This window comes from Cheilinus undulatus, linkage group 9 (assembly GCF_018320785.1).
Source record: "Cheilinus undulatus linkage group 9, ASM1832078v1, whole genome shotgun sequence".
In the NCBI taxonomy this organism is placed as follows: domain Eukaryota; kingdom Metazoa; phylum Chordata; class Actinopteri; order Labriformes; family Labridae; genus Cheilinus; species Cheilinus undulatus.
In genome coordinates this window covers 8,682,028-8,701,887 of record NC_054873.1, presented here as the reverse complement: position 1 = coordinate 8,701,887, position 19,860 = coordinate 8,682,028, and the positions used below count along the sequence as shown (strand labels likewise).

General features: G+C 39.9%; 1 protein-coding gene across 2 annotated transcripts; it reads left to right on the top strand.

Moving 5' to 3' along the window:
• The first annotated feature begins 3,583 nt into the window (after window positions 1-3,583).
• On the top strand, window positions 3,584-19,563 carry LOC121514874 (UPF0676 protein C1494.01-like). 2 transcript variants are annotated; one of them, XM_041795257.1, is made up of 8 exons: window positions 3,584-4,230; window positions 4,307-4,428; window positions 4,516-4,582; window positions 7,586-7,730; window positions 10,536-10,586; window positions 10,906-11,048; window positions 11,231-11,341; window positions 12,367-19,563. In XM_041795257.1, the coding sequence occupies exons 1-8, from the start codon at window positions 4,024-4,026 to the stop codon at window positions 12,544-12,546; spliced, it is 1,026 nt and encodes a 341-aa protein (XP_041651191.1). In that variant the 5' UTR covers window positions 3,584-4,023; the 3' UTR covers window positions 12,547-19,563. The 2 variants fall into 2 exon arrangements, with proteins under 2 accessions (XP_041651191.1, XP_041651192.1); XM_041795258.1 differs by lacking the exon at window positions 10,536-10,586 and having other exon boundaries at window positions 3,593-4,230.
• Window positions 19,564-19,860: the final 297 nt, after the last annotated feature.

Here is a 19,860-nt window from a genome sequence, read left to right as displayed (position 1 = left end):
ACAGGGGAGGAAAGGACAGGAAGGAGGGTTACCCCACAAGTAGCTCATGCAACAGAGGAGACCGTGGTGGTGAATAAAGTGGATTTCCTTGCTTTCATTGTTGAAGTGCTATGTGGAGTCAAGCAAACCAAAAATAATTCTGACATGGTAAGAAGTGTGGTGCAGGCTGCTGAAAGGTTTCTTGGTATCGGTGGAGTGGACCCATCTGCTCTCTATAGCCAAGTGTTCTCAGGAGAGAGAGGGCAAAACTGAGAGAATGCAAGGGATAATTGCAGATGATATTTAGGCTATTTATGTTTTTTATTCTCCAGTTGAATGCGTGGAGTTTAGTTGCAAATGGGCAAGAATTAAAAAGGTTTATTGGTGCTTTTAAAGAGAAGCCAGGGGTAATTTGTGTGCAGGAAACATGGCTGAAACCTGTGTTAGATTTTGTGATCTCAGGGTATGTGTGTATGAGAAAGGATAGGGAACACCTGGGGGGAGGATGTGCCACCTTCATTTAAGAAGGAATTCAGCATAGGAGAGTGAAGGTGGATTCAGATCTTGAGGTGGTAGCAGTGGAGGTGTGGAGTTCTGCTGGTAGGTTCACTGTGGTTAATTATTACAACCCCTGTCTTCAGCTGGAGGTGGAAAAATTGGATGGGGTGATGGGGCAGTTGCGCCCCCCCAGTGGTGTGGACAGGAGACTTTAATGCACATAATCCACCGTGGGGTAGCAAAAATAAAGACAAGAATGGGGCAGTAGTAGAGAATTTCTTAGACTCCCACTCACTCGTGATGATGAATGATGGTAGAGCAACTAGGTTTCAGGTAGGTAATGGTAATCTGTCATGCCTGGACCTTACCTTTGCATCAGCGGAGTTAGCCAGGTGTGGAGAATGGGACCTTATGGACAGGTATACTATGGGGAGCGATCACTTCCCAATTCTTGGCAGGTTTGGAAGATATCTGGAGGTGGAGGAGAGCAGCGCAGTAGCAGGGTTTAACTATCTAAAAGCTGATTGGGACAAGTTTAGAAAGAAACTCCGTGAAGGTTTGGGAGGGGTGATGAGTGAGGGGAGTGTAGAGGCATGGTGGAGGTCCTTTTGCAGTGTAGTAGCAGAGGCAGTTAGAGAGGCTGCTTCAGCCAAGAAAGGGAGAAGAGAGAGGAAAATAGTCCCGTGGTGGAACAAGGCTTGCAATGAGGCAGTGAGGGCCCGCAACAGAGCGTATAGGCAGCTTAGGAGAAGCCCAGTTGAGAGCCATGTTATAGAATATAAAAGGCAGCGAGCAAAGGCTAGGAAGGTTATTAAAGAGGCTAAGAGGGAAAGATGGCGCAAGTTTTGTGACACAATCGGAAGAGAAACAACTGTAGGACAGATATGGGGCATGATTCATAAAATGGCCGGGGTAAACAGAGGTAAGTCTATGCCAGTATTAATAGAGGGGGGTGAGAGGCAGATTTGTTAGCTAAAACTTATCAGAGAGTGCACAGTGCTAGCAATGTGGACAGTGAAGGAAAGTTGAGGAGAGAGCAGCTGATTGCGCAGGAAGGGCACAAGCTCAACAAAGACACAGATAATAGCGATGGAGTAAATGTGTTTTCTCTATGCACGAGCTAAAACGTGCTATAGGGCGAGGCCGTAATACCACCCCAGGGAGAGATGGTTTAGGGTATGAGGTGTTCAAGCAAATGAATGAAGAGGCTCTAGAGGAGATGTTAGCTCTTATAAACACAGTATGGGAAGAAGGTGTGCCAGCAGAATGGATGCATGCAGTAGTAATCCCAATTCTGAAGCCAGGAAAGGAGGCCAGTAGCCCTGGATCGTACAGGCCCATTGCCCTTACAGCAGTTATTTGTAAGATAATGGAGAGAATGGTGACTGATCGTTTGGTGCACTTTCTAGAGCAGAGAGGGTATTTTGCCCCATACCAAAGCGGATTTAGGCAAGGACGGGGGACAATGGATGCTGTTCTTTTGTTAGAGATATCAAAAAAGCGTTGGTCAACAAGGAGGTAGTGATAGCTGCGTTCTTGGATATTGAGAGAGCATATGATATGCTGTGGAAAGAAGGACTTGGTATTAAATTGTATAATGCAGGGATTAGAGGCAGAATGTTGAACTGGATTAGGGAGTTTTTGGCAGGTCGCACTATTCAGGTGAAAGTGGGAGGAAGCTATTCTAACATTGTAGCTGTAGATAATGGTACCCTGCAGGGCAGTGTTATCAGCCCAGTTCTTTTTAATATAATGATTAATGATATGTTTGATGATTTGGGTGAAGACTTTGGTAGATCCCTATTTGCGGATGACGGAGCAATCTGGAGGAGAGGGTGAAATGTAGAGTATCTGATGAAAGAGATGCAGAGAGCCCTTAATAAGGTGCAGGAGTGGGCTGATAAGTGGGGGTTCAGGCTTTCTGTCGCCAAATCAAATTATGTGATTTTTGGCAGGAAAAGGACAGTAGGCAGTGAGGGCCTCAAGTTATACGGGTCACTACTGGACAAAGTAAAGGTTTTTAAATTTTTGGGGCTATGGATGGATGAGAAATTAACATATAAAGTGCATGTGGACAAGATGGTGACTAGGTGTGAGAAGGTAATCAATATCTTGAGATGTCTGACTGGTTGTCCTTGGGGGGCAGATAGGTCTGCAATGTTGATGATTTACAAGGCGCTGGTTAGATCCATCTTTGACTATGGTTGTCTGGCATATGGTTCAGCAGCCAAGACTAATCTTGCAAAACTGGATGTAGTGCAGGCCAGAGCCCTGAGGCTGTGCACTGGGGCTTTCCGGACAACGCCAATCTCTGCGCTGTTGGTGGAGGTAGGGGAGACCCCACTGAGGCTGCGGCGTGAGAAAGTGGCACTCAATTATTGGGTTAAATTGAAAGGATTCTCATCATCTCTTCCTTCAAATGTCGTGATGACTTAATGCTGGGAATTTGAGAATGGGCAGAGTAGACTTAATAGGGTCAGTTTTGTAGAATCTGTTAGAAAATACATAGAGGAGCTGGGCCTTGAGGAGGTTAGTGTAGCACCCACTGTGTGCTGCCCACCTGTCCCACGGTGGTTATGGGCTGAGGCAGATGTGGATATGTTAGTTAAACAGCTAATACAAGAGGGAGTGATAGGAAATGTGACAGAAAGGGTTGTGAGATACCTTGAGAATAGATGGGGGGACGTGTATTAAGATCTACACAAATGGGTCAAGAGACCCAGAGAGTGGGAAAGCAGGATTTGGAATATATATTCCACATGTCCACATCTGCCAAAGCAAGAGACTGTCTGATGGAGTTTCTATTTTTACAGCAGAGCTGATAGCACTACTGTGGGCCCTGTGGTGGGTTGAGGATGGGGGGCTGGATCAGGTGGTTTTATGTACAGACTCTCTGTCAGCTCTAATGGCATTGAGGGAAGCCGAGGGAGGTAATGCTAGAGTGGATATAGTTGGGGAGGTATTGATGCCGGTGTCTAAGCTGGAGAGGAGGGTGTGTACTATTGGGTTTATGTGGGTGCTTGACATTTAGGGATAGAGGGGAATGAGGTGACAGATAGGGCAGCAAAGTGCAGTCTGGGCAGGAATGAGGTGGATGTCAGAGTCCCTTTAGGAGAAATGGAAAGTTGCAGCATCATTAATAAAAGAATCCACCACCAGTGGCAGCAGGAGTGGGAAGGAGACAGCAGTGGGAGGAAACTGTTCCGAATCCAGCCATCAGTACGACCCATAAAGAGAGTGTGTATGATGAGGGCAGAGGACGTCAAGCTGACAAGGCTTAGACTGGGGCATTGTGGTTTAGCGAGTGGGTTGCTGTCAGTGGGGTAGCTTCTTTTTTCTAGTTATATATATTTATTTTTTTCTTTTTAATTTAGATTATTATTTTCAGTAGTGATTGGTTGAACACGGGTAGTTACTCTGGTCCACACTCCAACACAGTAGGTGGCGGTAATGCACCTTTAACGCTGGTTGCCACCTGCCAAAAAAAAAACAAGAAGATAAAGAAGCAGCAGAAGCAGCTTTGCTAGCTCGTTAGCATTTTTCTCGATGTTGCTGTCTGTATGGCGGGGCAGACTCGTTCATACTCTTCGGTCTTTTAAAATGAGTATTCCAGTTGTGGACTTTGGTCCCTACAACATCGACCAGAAGAAAGTTTCAGACGAGCATCTGGAGAACCTTAGCAAGGAGCTGAAAACAGCGTTTACTGAAGTTGGTTTCGTTTTTCTGAAGAATACCGGAATAAGTCAGGATGAGGTGAGTTCCCATGTGAAATTATTAATTAGGTTTCTTATGAAACCTTTAAATGACACATTTTATTTGGTCTGAATAGATTACTCGGATTATGGACGTTTCCAGGGAGTTCTTTCTGAAACCGAATGAATTAAAGTCTCCATTCAGTAGGAATAATTTTGAGAGGACAAACCACGGCTGGGTGTCTCTGGAGACTGAGAGGTAGGAATCAATGTTAGCTACAATAACAACAATTGTTCTTTATCTACGTGTTTTAATGGTTTTAATTCACGTCATATTGCCTCACAGGTTGAATCCACAAAGACCCGGGGACCTCAAGGAGGCATTCAACGTGACTTCCCTTCAACCAGACATAGTAATGAGAGTCAAAGTTTGACTTGAGTTCATTTACATAACACAAAAGAGACTGTAGACCTAATCCCTCTGTGTCATCAGTGCTGTGGTCATAGTACAGAAAAGGTTAGGCTGGTGAGGGTTGAAACACTTAGTGCTTTTATTTACCCAGAGACTATTTACTGTAACAAAATGTAACAACACTTAGCTGAGTTAGCTGTTTATTTCTAAAGATAATGATGAGATGTGTCTAAATATTTACTTTGAAAAGAAGTATTTAGATGTTACAAGTGATGCAATGCCTGAGGAAAAGCTGCAATGTATCTAATTACATTACCTTATCCCTTTCACTACTACTTTTGTCCCGCTTGATGTCAGAAAATATTTAGTTTAGTATAAAATGTATCTAAAATTAGTATTATTTTATCAGATATTTAAAAATAGTGAAATGATAGAATTACTTTTTTGTTTGACTAGAACACAAGTCAAACTAAAGTTCCCATATAAATGCTCCAGATGTTCTAATTCTCACTAAGTGATAAACATGAACTTTCTTCAGCTTTTTATTATTCTACTCTGTAAATGACATTAGTTTTGTTGGCCATGACAAATAGTCCTGTGCTGTTCGGACACACTGTCATAGACCATGATAACTATGTCATTAACGTAAACAAAGCTAGCATTCAGCCTCACTAACTATTTGATGAACTCATAATAAGGTTTTGGAGAGTATGACAAAAATGCAGCTCATTGAAACTAACATCTGTGCCCGAACAAACTATTCTCAGCTAATGGAGCAATAGTTCTTCAATCTGTCTTCTGTCTTAGAAGGTTGAACTGAGCGTGTGCAACAAAGGCTGGTTATGACGACACGAATTCAGCTAGATTTTGGCTGAATTCTGACTGCAATGTTGCAGCTCATTGTCAAGCCAGATTATGAGTGTCAGGAGCCACAAATTCTCTTGTAGTGTGGCATAACTGATGGCGTGTCCAAGACACCCCACAACAAGAATAGTGTGTCAGAATTGTTCTTGCAGCGTTGTCTAGTTTGACATCCTGACTAGACGTCAACAGCATCAATCCTGACACCTATAGGAGAGCATTTGCTTGTATCATCAATTACTAGAGGGACATTTAATAAGCCCTGCCATTTTTCCCTCCAGGGATTTATGTGTGCATACAGTGATTTTCTTGACACTCTATCATACTTATATCTTAAGTTCTATTTGAAGGAGAACTGGTCTCCTCTTGATACATCGGGACGAGTTGATAACTCTAAAAAATTCTACTGTTTTTCTTTGTGTCTGAGCAAAAGACTGCTGGAATCACATAGAGCTCCTTGTAGTAATGATTCATCCTCTTTGACCAGCCCCCCCCCCCCATGACCCGTGAACTTGCACACAGTTGCAAAGATAGTGTTGACATCAGCATATGATGAGCGGTCAGGATCACACTTTAGGTGTGACCAGGGTGTTGGCCAAGATGTGTCAAGACTTTGCTTGTATAGTCTGACTTGGTGCTGTTGTGAACAGCCAATAAAAAACGTGTGAGCTGGTTGTGAGAGTGCTATCTCTCTGGCATGTTTCTGGCATAGACTGAATCCCAGACTCTATCAGTGTTTACTGTTTTTCTGTTGTTAAATCATTAACTGTGTAAGGACTTCTCAGTAGAAAACTGTGCACTTTTTATAAGTTGGTATATTTGCAGTCTTTCCCATCGGACTGACTAGAACTGCTTGATTATGGCTCAAAATATCATCACAATAACTGTGATTGACACTTAGATCAGTTATTTAACACAACTGCAAACTGAGTGAATACATTTCCCATGATTCAGTAGATCATAGCACTATCTTTTTCAGGAAAAAAATGCCCTTCCTCCCATCATTCACTTGCAAGTTTTACTCAAATTAGGGCTATGACTATGAAGTGTAAAAGGGTCAAAGACATGACCGCTCACTTGCTACCATTTAAGCGTACGGTTTTCATATTTCAAGCTCCGTGTGGCACCGTTCATTACGATGGATCATTTTCACCCAGAATGGGTGAGTCTGGATGGGTTGAACTTAACAATAGCACATGTAAAACTCCCTTTAGCTGACCAAAGTGCTTTTCATGATAAAACAGATAAAGAAAACATAGTATTGGCATATGAGACTATGAACACAATAATGTTGTTAAAAAAAAAAAAACGCATGAAAAAAACATTATGTTGTGATCATGCATGGAGCTCATTGCTGAGTTTTTATACAGTCTTTAGCCCATATGCACTCTTGCTCTGCACATCTTCCAACATTATGGTCCCTTTCAGTAACTAGGGACTCAGGTGTGATTGATATCAGACTATAGACTATGTAATAAGATGGACAATATGCCTCAGTCACCTCCCATGGTACCAAGATAAAGCCAAAATACTCCCATGATGGGCACTGACACATTGTGTATTTGGAGTCAGAGTTGAGATTGTTGAGAGGCATCGCTGCATTGATGTCATACTGGTGCTGATAGTGAAAACACACATTTAACTTTTAACTTAAAGTGCTTTGTCTTTTTAAAAACGGACTTGAGCGCAAACCGGTGTGGAAAATATCTAGCCATCACGCCCCATCTGTTAGCATGGAGGAAGCAGGGTTTATGACCTACTGGAGCCAGCCTACAAGAGGAGCCGTAAATCTTTTGCCCTCGCTTAAGACCAGATATTGCTGGTTTGTTGTTGTCACAGAATTTGATTGTTGGAATACAACTTGTTGCAGCCATCCCAGTCTCCTTTACTTCCACTAACTCTCCTTTTTGTGCCCTGACTTCTAAATCAGTCTAGAAATGTCACTTACACAATACAGGAAAAAGAAAATAGCAAAACCGAAAACACCACAGCACTGACTCATGTGATTTAGTGTCACCATTTCATAGTTTCTGCTCAGTCCATGTCTATGATGTTATTTAATCAGAATTCTTACATAAACAAACGCTTGTATTTTTATGCTGGAAACTAAACAATCCTTTTTCCCGGTTATGTCTTGCTGTAGAAATGGCCATCAGAGGAGTTTAAGGACATCCACACCGACTTTTTCCAGCGTTGTAAAGAGCTGAGTCTTCGGGTTCTCAGGGTGATGGCCCACAGTCTTGATCTGGAACCAGAAGTGTTTCTCAAGACTCATGGCAATATAGGAAGTAGGTAAAAATAGGGAAGCAAGGAACGATTATTTTGATTGTCCAATTTTGATTAGTGTTTCTCCTAAGTGAAAGATAGTGTTCTCAAATGTCCAAAAAATAACCAAGAAGTATTTTAAGTCACTCTAACTTAATTGTCACACGGGGAAATGTGCCTTGCAGCGTTATAAAAACAAGAAACCTTAAAAAAATATGGGCACATACAGTTGACTCAGACAATTAAAAAATTACAATTTTACAGATTATGTCAAATAACAACAGAATGCAGAGAGTATGAAAGACTGATTAAAACCTTCATTTGAGCCAAAATACTGTAGATGTATTTATAGAAATAAATTCTAGTGCATAAGATGCCCTTTGTGAAAGATTTACTTGCATATGAAGGCCAGATGTGAACCCACCCCATTCACATATATGGGGTGTGACCAAACCACCAAGCCATCAGCTACCCAGATGTATATTTAATACCAGTTTGTGTAAATTGGCTGCATCCAAGTGTGTATACTCATTGGACCCATGTACCAATATTAAGTGCTGAGATATGCAGTGATGGTCAGGCAACACTTTGAAACAGCTTTGGTTCCTTGTTAGGTCAACTATTAGGGTTATGAGTCAGCCTCACTGGAATCTGAATGCTTGACTACCGTGTTGTAATTAGTAGGTGTGGAAACTTCATATGGCGAAAACCCGATCGCACAACATTTCGAACTAAGAATCTTCCCAGACAGCTACTGCCCTATCCAGCTAAATGTGCATATAAATTGTGTTTAAATGACTAGACTACAGTGGAGAAAATGCCCAAGAAACAGTCTTATTCATCACAAGGTTATTGTGTCAATGAGTATATGATTTGTGTGGTGAGTGGAGTGTGGCTGAAGTCGGCAGCTAGCTCTTCCAACCTTGTCTCCTCTTTGCAGATAATATCGTACTTAATGTGCTTACTCATCACTTCAGCTGAGTAGTTCTACATGAGCATAACCCTTAACAGCCTACATACAATGTAGTTAAAAAACACAGCCTACACTCAGCCAAATGCCAGGGGAAATCTTTGACAGGATTCAGCAACTATTAACTGAAACTACTGTGGCAGGAAGCCACCAGGATTTCAGACTTGTGTTTAATATATATATATAATGGTGATGATAATAATTAGTTTAACTGTCTCATCAATCTTCCACCAGTTAATTTAATATCCTAATTTAACCATTTTTACGGAGCATCCATCTCTGTTTTCTACACTGCTTATTCCTTTTGGGGTTGTAGGGGGCTGGGGCCTATCCAGGCGAGAATCATGGTACACCCTGGACTGTTTGCCAGTCAATCCCTGCACTGAAACTGCATGTTGTTGACTTAAATGAACATAAAAATAATCACCACCACAGGGACTGGTGCAAATGCTTTCACATTAACAAAGGATTGGATTTATTGACTTTAGTGAGTCATTTTGTACATGCACTCCTGCCTTTTTACAATTGAAAAATAATGTTATACCCTGTATTTTACAAAATAAGCATTTTTAAAGAGATACTGCAACATTTTGGCAAATTCGCCCATTGCCATAATTCCTATGGTCCCTTAGTAATAGGTTCGTTACCTTCAGTTGACGGTGCAAGCTATTTTTAGATCGCCGCTGCCGAGTTCAGACCTGCTGTGCCAACTCAATTTAAGCAGATGGTATTCCGGCTTTCCCTCATCAAACACATCAAATACACAATCCAACAACTCCAAAACGCTCTCGTGGACATGTTGTGACCTGCACATTCACCACGCTATGAAATAATAACGTACACTTATGTAACATTACAACACATGAAGCAAATACTCGGAACTATTTCTTGAGTAAACCACTGGGCAGAGTGACACAGTGCAGCAGCCATGTCTGGAGTGTAGTTCCGGCTTTGCATTTAGCTTTAAAACATCTCCGTCTCGTAATATTCCATGATTATTTCATAGCATGGTGAATGTACAGGTCACAACTTGTCCACGAGAGCGTTTTGGATTTGGTGGATTGTGTATTTGATGTGTTTGATGAGGGAAAGCTGGAATACCATCTGCTTAAATTGAGTTGGCACAGCAGGTCCGAACTCGGCAGCGGCGATCTAAAAACAGCTTGCACCGACAACTGAAGGTAACGAACCTATTACTAAGACTATAGGAATTATGGAAATGGGCGAATTTGCCAAAAAGTTGAAGTATCCCTTTAAGCTGGTTCCCACCTTCAAGTCAGCAGTTCCCTTTTTCCTTCATGCCACTCTTACTTGTATCTTACAAAAGCTGCCCCACCCCCTCGGGACTTAAGTAAAACATAACTCATACATTGCTTTCAAAATTGCTAGAAATTTTAGATATATTTAAGTAATATTGATAAAATTCAGCATCATAAAATACACATTTGCCTGTTTGATTCACAAATCAAGAAAATAGTAAATTTTCCTCATAATGTCAGTATGGATTTATTCTTTTTTATATAATATTCTTGAATTACAAATGAGCACTTACCAATGCAAGTAAAACCCCTTTACTGATAGAATTATTGATTTAAACTCTGACACAAACACACAAATAAATGAAAAAGGGAAGAAAAATGATCTCTCAACAAATGTTTTTCAACACTACTTTATTAGAAAGCAGCTCATAGAAGTCATATATGTGATGTCAAATATAAATTTTAGGCGAAATCAGCTGATTTGTTGCAACAATTCTTTGTGTTTCTGTGTTTTGGTAGTTAGCCTTCTTAGCATGTGGGTCAAAATCAGTAGACATAACAGCAGACAGGCCTTAACAGAGACTTTGTTTCTCCTCCAGCGAGTGCAAATGGCACCACCCTGCGCGCTCTGTACTACCCACCAGTGAACGGTGAGGAGGCCAAGGAGGGTCAGCTTCGATCTGGAGAGCATTAACACTTGATATGTTGTCTCTGCTATTCTTAAATGAATACAGGGTTTCAATGTTTTGTAAATCATTGAATTCTGCTTTTGTCTAAATTCCCCACAACTCTTTAAGAAATATGATATTTGGGTTATTATGTGATTAAAGAATTTTGACTAATTCTTAAATAACATACAGTCCATGAATCAACTGTCACGATTGTGATTAAAAGCTAACACCCTATACTTGAGGAATATTTAGTACAGTAGATGAGGCAGGGTAACAAGCAATGTTGTTTCTCCTTCAGAGAGTGTGAACGCCACAACCCTGCGATCTCTGTACTACCCACCAGTGAACACTGAGGAGGCCAAGGAGGGTCAACTTCGATGTGGAGAGCATTCAGATTACGGTAGCATCACCCTGCTGTTTCAGAGCTCTGAAGGACTGCAGGTAACGCTACCAAAACCTCTGTAAATAAAAATACCCACAGTCTAAATTTCCACTTTAAGAAAATACTGAATCCCTGAAACCACCTTCCTTCAAACTAAGCACGCTACTTAAACCATTTTTTCAACTTAGTCCATGCAGCGACGTTTTATTTCTGTTAAGTTTTATCACTTTTTAACCTCTAGGTAAAAAATGTTTCTGGTGAATTTGTCAACGCTCCCTGCATCCCTGGAGCAGTCCTCGTCAACATCGCTGACCTGATGCAGCGCTGGACCAGCGATCGGTTTGTCTCTGTGGTAAGTCGAGTTCCTTTGTACATAATCAAAAACCTCTATCATATAAAAAAAAAGTATTTGTTTTCATAAGGTTGAACAAATACAGTTCTGAAAGGTCCAGTGGAGCTGCTTCTATGATCTCATTTAACACTTTGAATCATTGTAGGTTTAAAACAAGCAGACAACAGTATTCAGACCCTTTGCAAAAACACTTGAAATTTAGAGGTTCCTCCCTTTTGATCGATGAGAGGTTTGTACACCTTGATTGGAGTCCACCTGTGGTAAATTAAATTGATTGGGCATGATTTAGAAAAGCAAACACCTCTCTATAGAAGACCTCACAGCTGACAATGTATATCAGAGCGAAAACCAAGCCATGAGGTCAAAGGAACTGCCTGCAGAGCTCAGAGAGGATTGTTGCAAGGCCCAGATCTGGGGAAGGCTAGAAAAAGCGCTGCTGCACTAAAGGGTTTCAAGAGCATAGTGGCCTCCAGAATTCCTTAGGAAATTCTCCCAGAATTTAAGGCCCGCTTGAAGTTTACAAAAAACTGCTTTTGCACTGAGGAGAGCCTTCCGTCTAGTCATTCTGGCATAAAGCCCAGATCAGCGAGGGGCTGCAGTGATGGTTGTCCATCTGGAACAATGTCCCATCTCCACACTGGATCTCTGGTGCTCAGTTAGAGTGACTACCAGGTTCTTGGCCATCTCTCTTACTAAGCCCCCCCACTTTCCAAATCATGTCCAATCAATTTAATATACCACAGGTGAACTCCTATCAAGGTATAGAAACATCTCAGCAAAGATCAGGAGAAATGAAAGGAACCTTAATCTCAAATTCTGTTTTCACTTTGTAATGGTGGGGTGCTGAGTGTAGATTAATACACGAAAAAAAAATGTTTATTTTTTTTGTTTGTTTGTTTTTTTACTGAATCATCGACCTGCAACGTAGAAAATCGAATTGAAGGGGGCCTGAATACTTTCTGGCAGCACTGTATGGGTGACGCTTGGCTTATTTGGCTGCCCATGTTGACTGTCTTCTCTCTCAGCTCCATAGAGTGTTGCTGCCCCCTCCTGGAGACCACCGCACACGTCAGTCTATGGCTTTTTTTGTCCATCCAGACGACGACGCTCTCATCACCTGCTGCGACGGTTCTGACAAATACCCCCCTGTCACAGCAGGCGATTACCTGATTGAACGCTTCAGTAACACGTACGGAAAAAAGTAAATTCAACACAGAAGGTTGTAAGGTGGTGTCAGATTTGCACGACTATGCGAGAAATCAAAGTTTCCACTAGTCTGACCAGTCTCTGGAAGCTAAATATGTCACAGATCATATGTGCTGTTCAGAGAGATTTAAATCATTGGTCAGGTCTCCACCCACCCCTCATGGGGTGCACCGGTGGGGTCCAAACGTGCACAGTTGGCGCTCTCTTACCTCTACTGCAAATGATTTCCTTTTTGCTATCAAAAATTGAAGCCTGGAATATTGAAAACATGTTCTCTGAATTTATCAGGAGAGATAAAAAGTTGTGTGTAAAGATTAGGATTATTCAAATGGCAAGCGCTGCTGCCAGCTTTAATCTGTCTGGTATATTTTTTCTTAACTGGCCTTTCCATGCTCGGGTAATTTCGAATTGGGTTCATTCATATCTTGGCTCAGCCTTTTGTATTGACTCCAGGGCCTTCTCACCTTTCTGTTTATGGAGCTTACTTAACTTGAAAAAGCAGAGCATCACTAAGAAGCTCAGAATTTATATGATTGTTTGCAATTCTATCAGGATCTGGGGTGTTAACACGCAATTCTCTGGGAGCAAGGATTTGGGCTCGATGCCTGTCTACCCAGGTGGTAGCAGTTTAGTCTTTAATTTATGGAAATCAAATTGCTTTAATGTTATTAGATTTTTAATCAAAGCTGGTAGACTCATGTCTTTTTGCCTCAAGTATGTCTCAGCTGACCTACCTATGGAACATTAATTTCTACAATGATAGTATGATTTTATGAGGCTGTATGATTACCTTTTATAAAGAGGCTGCATGCATGTTTCTAGTCATCACAGTTGTAATGTGGTAGCACAATTTCAAAGCACATACAAACTTAAAAATGCTTTTTACTCTAGTTTTATTTCAACTAAGATGTCTGCTGACAGCAGTATTTTTTCACAGGAAAATGTAACCACTAAAGCCTCTTGATTTTTATGTTTTAGCTAGTCTAGCGCCACACCGTCCTGCTCACATGCACAGCCAGGGCTTGACATTTACACCTGCCAACTAGCCAAATGTGGCAGATAACAGAGAGACCCCAACTATCCACTATGACTGGTGGAATTTATCAGCATCTTGGCCTATGCTTCACTCTGACAATGCTTGTTTATCAGCACCAGTCTTTATGATTTAGAAGTTTGTTAAAATGAGGCCGATCTGCACATACAAGTGTCGTATTTCCCCCAAATAACTAAATAATGGCTCATCTCTCTGTTCATTTGTGTCTTTAAGCAGCTCAAGCAGCTTCAATGCTGCACAACAATGACACACAAAAACACCTACACACCTAAATGCATCCAGCATAGTGGCAGTGTAGACTTAAAGCGTCTATCTGTTGAGGGCAAAAGTTTCAGAATACTGGAGGATAAATATAGACCTGAACTTTCTCCTCCTCCTTTAAAACTCCTCTCTGTCCGTGGAGGATCAGAACATCAGCACTGTCTGTTTGTCTGTCTCTGTTGCTCACATGTGAGTTATTTAAAAATATGGGTTGATTATTATGCCTTAATATCATATTTTTATCGAGGGACAAATACATGTTAAAACTTCTGCAAATGCACACATAAAATGTTTTTTTGAACATCTGACACGTCTATATTTGCAGGGAATGTTATTGATAATTACTGATATAATTTATACTGTTATTTATAATAATTTGGCATATAACACATATTTACCTACAAAAAAACTGTGGATAGTAGAAACACTGAGTGGCTACTAACTACCACTAGCCATGGTGGCTGGTGAGCAACAAAAGTTAATGTCAAGCCCTGCGCAGCTGATGGAGGAGGCCTGGTTGATGTGGGCTGAATATTAAATTACGTGTTTTTTTGTTTGTTTGTTTTTGGCCTTCACAGTAAAGACATAATTTGGTATTACAAAATAAAAGCAATAATGCATTTAAATGCATATTCAGGGGTTACAACCCCCTTCTTCCCTAAAACAAACCTGTGATGGCATTAAAGTCATATTTGAGGCTAAGCTTACAGAACTGTGTTTTTATAAGTCTCTTTGTTCACTTCTTTAGAACTGAAACGATAGTTTTAAGTTTCATTCCTCTTTTTTTGAGGTGTATCAAGCTGCCACTGAAAACAACACATTTCCTCATGTGGACGTTCTCGATAAAAGCACTCAGGGAAAACCTACTATGGACTTTTATTGTGAAGGATTTGTCAACGGTTCCATGTTTATCATTGATTTAGCTTAGCTATAGCAGCAGTATCATTGAGTTTATGCTACTACAGAGTCTACGGCTGCTTCTTTGACTTTATATATCCTCAGCGTGCTTCTTTTAATAATTGTGGACTTAAAACTAGCAGTTAAAACATACCTTTTAAAAGTTCTTTCAGCATTTTTAATACGAGCTCCTGCAGTGCTGTGCTAAAGACAACCTGTCTTGAATCCAGATTGTGCTAAAGCCCCAGACAGGCCTACGGAGACAGTCTGCAAAGTGAGCACTCTTGCTGTATGTTGCTTTTATTATAGACGTTAAACTTTGAGAGGATAGGGCAAGTCTTTTCTTTATTTCTGTGTTTCGTATTAATGACAGACATAAACGGGTGATGTGCAGCTTGTTATCTGGCTGCTCTTAGTGTCAGAGCAATGAATAGCCTCAGCCTGAGCAGTTGTCGGTCACAAATCGATTTGTTACACTAACGGTGGCATTGTTTACAACCCATGTGCACCACAGGATGAGTGTTTACACTACTGGTGACAGCATTGCTAAAATCCATATGGCAGAAATTGTGATTCTTGCCATAATCGAGCAGCCTTTTCCATTCAGAACAAAGCAGTCATTAGACAAACAGGACAGCATTCATTGTTTTCTGGCAGTGTTGTTCAGTTTTGTAACCAAAGTGGTATCTGGTATTGTCAAAACTAAGTAAAATACGATCCTGAGCTCCTTTTACTTTACGTGCCTTCTAAAGACTCGCCAGTTCTTTCTCCTAAATTTAATCTGCTGGACAAAGTTCTGCTCTTAGCTAGTAGTCGTTAACATTCAGGAAAGGGAGACTCCCAGTCTTAAAATGACAAAGCTGCAAGAACCTACAAAAAGGTGATGCTGAAGTTGAAGTTGGCAAAAAGACACGAGGCTATCATCTTTGAATAATTCTCAAATAACCTTTGGATTTCCATAAATTAAAGACTACACTACCATTGATCCATATATCTAGTTCGGGGCTGCAAGGAGCTGGATCTAAACCCAGCTAGGGTCAGGTTAAATGTTGGACTGGTCACTAGTAAGTCATGGCTGAGGGATGGAGAAAAAACAATTTTCCCACTCGCCCCTAGGGACAATTCAGAGACACTTAAAAAGAATGTATTTGGTCTGATGGAGGAGGTTAGAGTACATGGAGAGAGCCCACACATGTACAGGGAGAAAATCCAACCACCATGCAAATAAAACCCTAAATAATAAGGATTCAAACCAGAAACCTTAAAACTGTGAAGCAACAGTTCTGCAACAACAGCAGCCCAGCAATTAAATGAATTCTTTTAAAAGGGATTATTCCCTCATCAGAGGCACTAACAGATGTTATATTTGTTGTAAGTATTTTCTCACTTAACCCAGAAACCCTTAGGTTACTTATAACCAGACAACAATTAAATTCAAATTGTAATGGCCTTGGGCAGATCAGCCAACTCTGAAACTAGCATGTTTAGGAAATGGATTTGTCTTGTTTTCTGTTTGTCTGCTCTTTGATGTGATTGATTTTTGTCAGGGATGCCCCAATCACGTTTTTAAAAACTGATACTGATCATCTATGGATGAGTTCTGCTGATGTGATCAAATATTGATGTAGTAGCTGGTCTGTCTACTTAGCCCTGCAGTGTGCAGAGACCTCCAACAGGTGGCAGTGTAACCACAAAAGTCATCCTCATTCAGTCAATAGGATGATTTTACTTCCTTAGTACAACAGAGCTGTAGAAAATGATGAAATTGTGTAATATCCAACAAATACAATTTTATATTACTACGAAAACAAAAAAATATTCCTTAAAACAACTGTATTTCATGATGTTTCTCGACAAAACTTCCGTTTCCTTCTCCAGAACTCACATTCGAACCCGCCAGGATTTGGTGTAAATACAAAGTATTTTTAATAAAATGGGACTCACAACAGAATTGCGGGGGTATTGGCACATCTGCTTTGATGGATAAGTATGACTGACCAGCAGCAGCAGTCTTTGCTGTCAGTAAAAGACGCTTACACTGATTGATAATACCAATGTGCTTTACACTTATTGGCAGGCTATTCAGTTATAGAAGTATATGCATGCTCGCAGCCTTCTCCTCTCTCAGCTGCAGAGGTCATACCAACCACAGGAGATCGGTGTTAGTGATTGGGGCATCTCCTTTTGATTTGTTTTTTAAAGGTTGTGTTAAGAACTGAGTCCACAGCGAGCGCTTTCAGTACTTTTAGTGTTCCTAGTGAGTTTTCTTACTCATTTTCTGTACAAAACCACTATAGTTGTACACTGAGTGGTTGATCATTTTGACCTATTTGTTCAATTTGTAGAAAGTTTTCAGAAATTTTTCATGTGCATGGGTGCCCTTTTGTCTTACTTCATCAGGGCATTTTTAATGTAGATTTTGCTATTTGTAGTTTGGCAGTATGTTTATCATTTTCCTCTTGGTTTATACTTGGAAAAAAAAGTAGCTCTCCCTGTCAAAACATTTGTTTACAGAATTAACACAACAGCTCAGAGCTGAGCTAAGAAGTACAACACTGTTTAACAAAAGCTTTATGCTCCAGTAAGGGCCATATTTCATTTTAGAATTCGATGGAGGGCAGTTAAAAATAGGCCATAGTTTGGACATCCCCGATGTATGTGCTGTTGTAATTGTTTCATAGTGTTGAAAAAAATGGGGCCTTTTTACGCACAATTATTGAGGAATAGGACATTGTCGATGAAGGACTCTGCTTACACGTCTGGACAATACTTTGTATACCTAAATCAAATCTGTTTAAAGTTGTCAGTGTTAACTTTAATTTTTGCTTTTTTTCTAATTGTTTTACTTTAATGATTTTTAAGATTATTTCACTGTTATGAGATCAGTTAAATAAACACAAGACAAACCTGCAATCCCATTCATTTATTGTCCACATTCAAACCTTTAACAACACAATCAGGAAATCAGCTGCTACACGGATGTGACGTCGTTTTGAAAGGTAGGTATAAAAAATTGAAACTGTTCTTTTTCTTAAAGATCGTTATTCTTACAGAGAATTAAGTCCATGTATCATCTCATATAGTTGTTTTTAAGTTTACAGTGAGCACACTTTTAACCCCATTTCTTTATTGGAAATTAAGTCTGCTTAATTTATGATAATAAATTAAAAGAACAACAAAACTTGACTCACACATACAACCACTTCAGTATGCACACAACTATTAGGCTAAAACAAGCACAGTTATATAAAATTTAAGATTTAAATTCATGATAAAATGTTGCTTCATCTGTAAAATAAATACTCTTCAGTTGCTTGATCTTGAGATGACAACTCAAGATCAATATAAAGATGGTTTTATGATTAAAAATAGGATGAAAATGGAGAATTTTAACAGTTGAAACCTGGAGTCGTGTTAAAACTGACCACTGAATGAAATAAAGAGATAAATATTCTTATCCACATCTTACATTCATCTTACATGTCCCGTTCACCTTAGACCATCCAGCAGCCAATCACAGGGCAGACATACAGAGACAAGTCATTCACACTCACATCTACGGGCAATTTAGAGTCACCAATTAAATCTATTGAGCATGTCTTTGGTTTGTGTAAGGAAACTGAAGTACCTGGAGAACATGCAAACTCAAACGGAAAGACCCTGTCCAACAGGAACTCAAACCAGGAGCCTTCCTGCTGTCAGGACACAGTGCTAACCACTACCACCCTACAGCCCACTTTGTCCCATGTTAAGCCCAGGTCATACCAAAGATTTGTGATGCAATGCGACCGTTTCAGAGCATTGCAGGGGGACAGTAGAGGCAGTGTGACCTGAGCCGTCACAGTTTGAATCAGATCGTCTAATGATGTTGTGATTGGTATCAAATCACCACTAGCTGGTTTTCGGCAGCTGTAAACAGATAAATGTGAAATGGTAGATGGAAAGACTGCACAATAAATCACATAAAAACTTCAGCCATCTAAATCTTCCTGTCCCCTCCACCAGCTGTAAGTAGGACGTGCGGCCCTGAGGACTTTCTAAACCTCTGTTTTTAAAATTGTTATACAAATAAGTTATTATTTTTACTCACTTAAACTTGAGTAGTTTGAGGCTGTAGTATCTAAATTGGCCATGGAAAAATATTGCTTCAACAGATATTTCTGTTAAAATAATAATACTAGGCACAGAGGTTGTTGCTTTTCATCGATAATGATGCCCTTATCGAGAATCCTTATCAATCTGAGTCCCTATCAATATGGTTCCTTTACTTTGTGTGCTGAAAAGACAAAATGACAATACCTTTTTAGCAGAAGTGGATAAGCTGAGTAGAGCTTGAGTTGTATACTGCCTGAAAAAACAAATCTCATCTTCATGAATGTAATTATTTAAATTTCTGTTCAAAAACTGAATTTTCATTTCATAGATGTAAGATTTAAACATCTTAACATTTATTTAAATTCACCTAATAGTCATTTTTACTCAGCTGAACTTGAGCACATAATAATAATAATATATATAGCTCAATAAGTCTGCTAATGAACTTTATTTTGATGATTTCACTATGGATTTTAACAGTGGGTAGATATTTTTAACAGGACTTGCTACAAAGCTTCAGTACCACATTATGTTTAATTTGATACAGTGCTGATGTGCTTTGAGGTTTTGTTCCCCCTGCAAGAACTGATTTACAGTGCTTAACACATTTGTTAAACCACCCTAACCCTTACCAAAGCAAGGTTTATGCCACAGTTGCCCTAAATTAACAGCAATGGTAACTACCAAAATCATTTTTTATGTTTCTGCAATGGTTAATAAACCAATATGTAGAAACTCTTTCACCCAAATGATATTTTTAATGCTAAAATAGAATTATTATTGTTATCCATGAATTTTCAAATTTACTGATTTACAAAAAAACTGAAAAAAAACAGTAAAGCACATTATTATTTCTTGATTAATATGTCAAATTATAGTTATTTACTTGCAGTCCTGAACAGAAAAATGAGTTTTAGTGGTTGAATGTTATGCTTGATTCATTTCTGACTTCTCAGAGAAGCCCAGTGAGCCGGCTCAAATTTGGGTGAATTCAGTTTGAAATCCC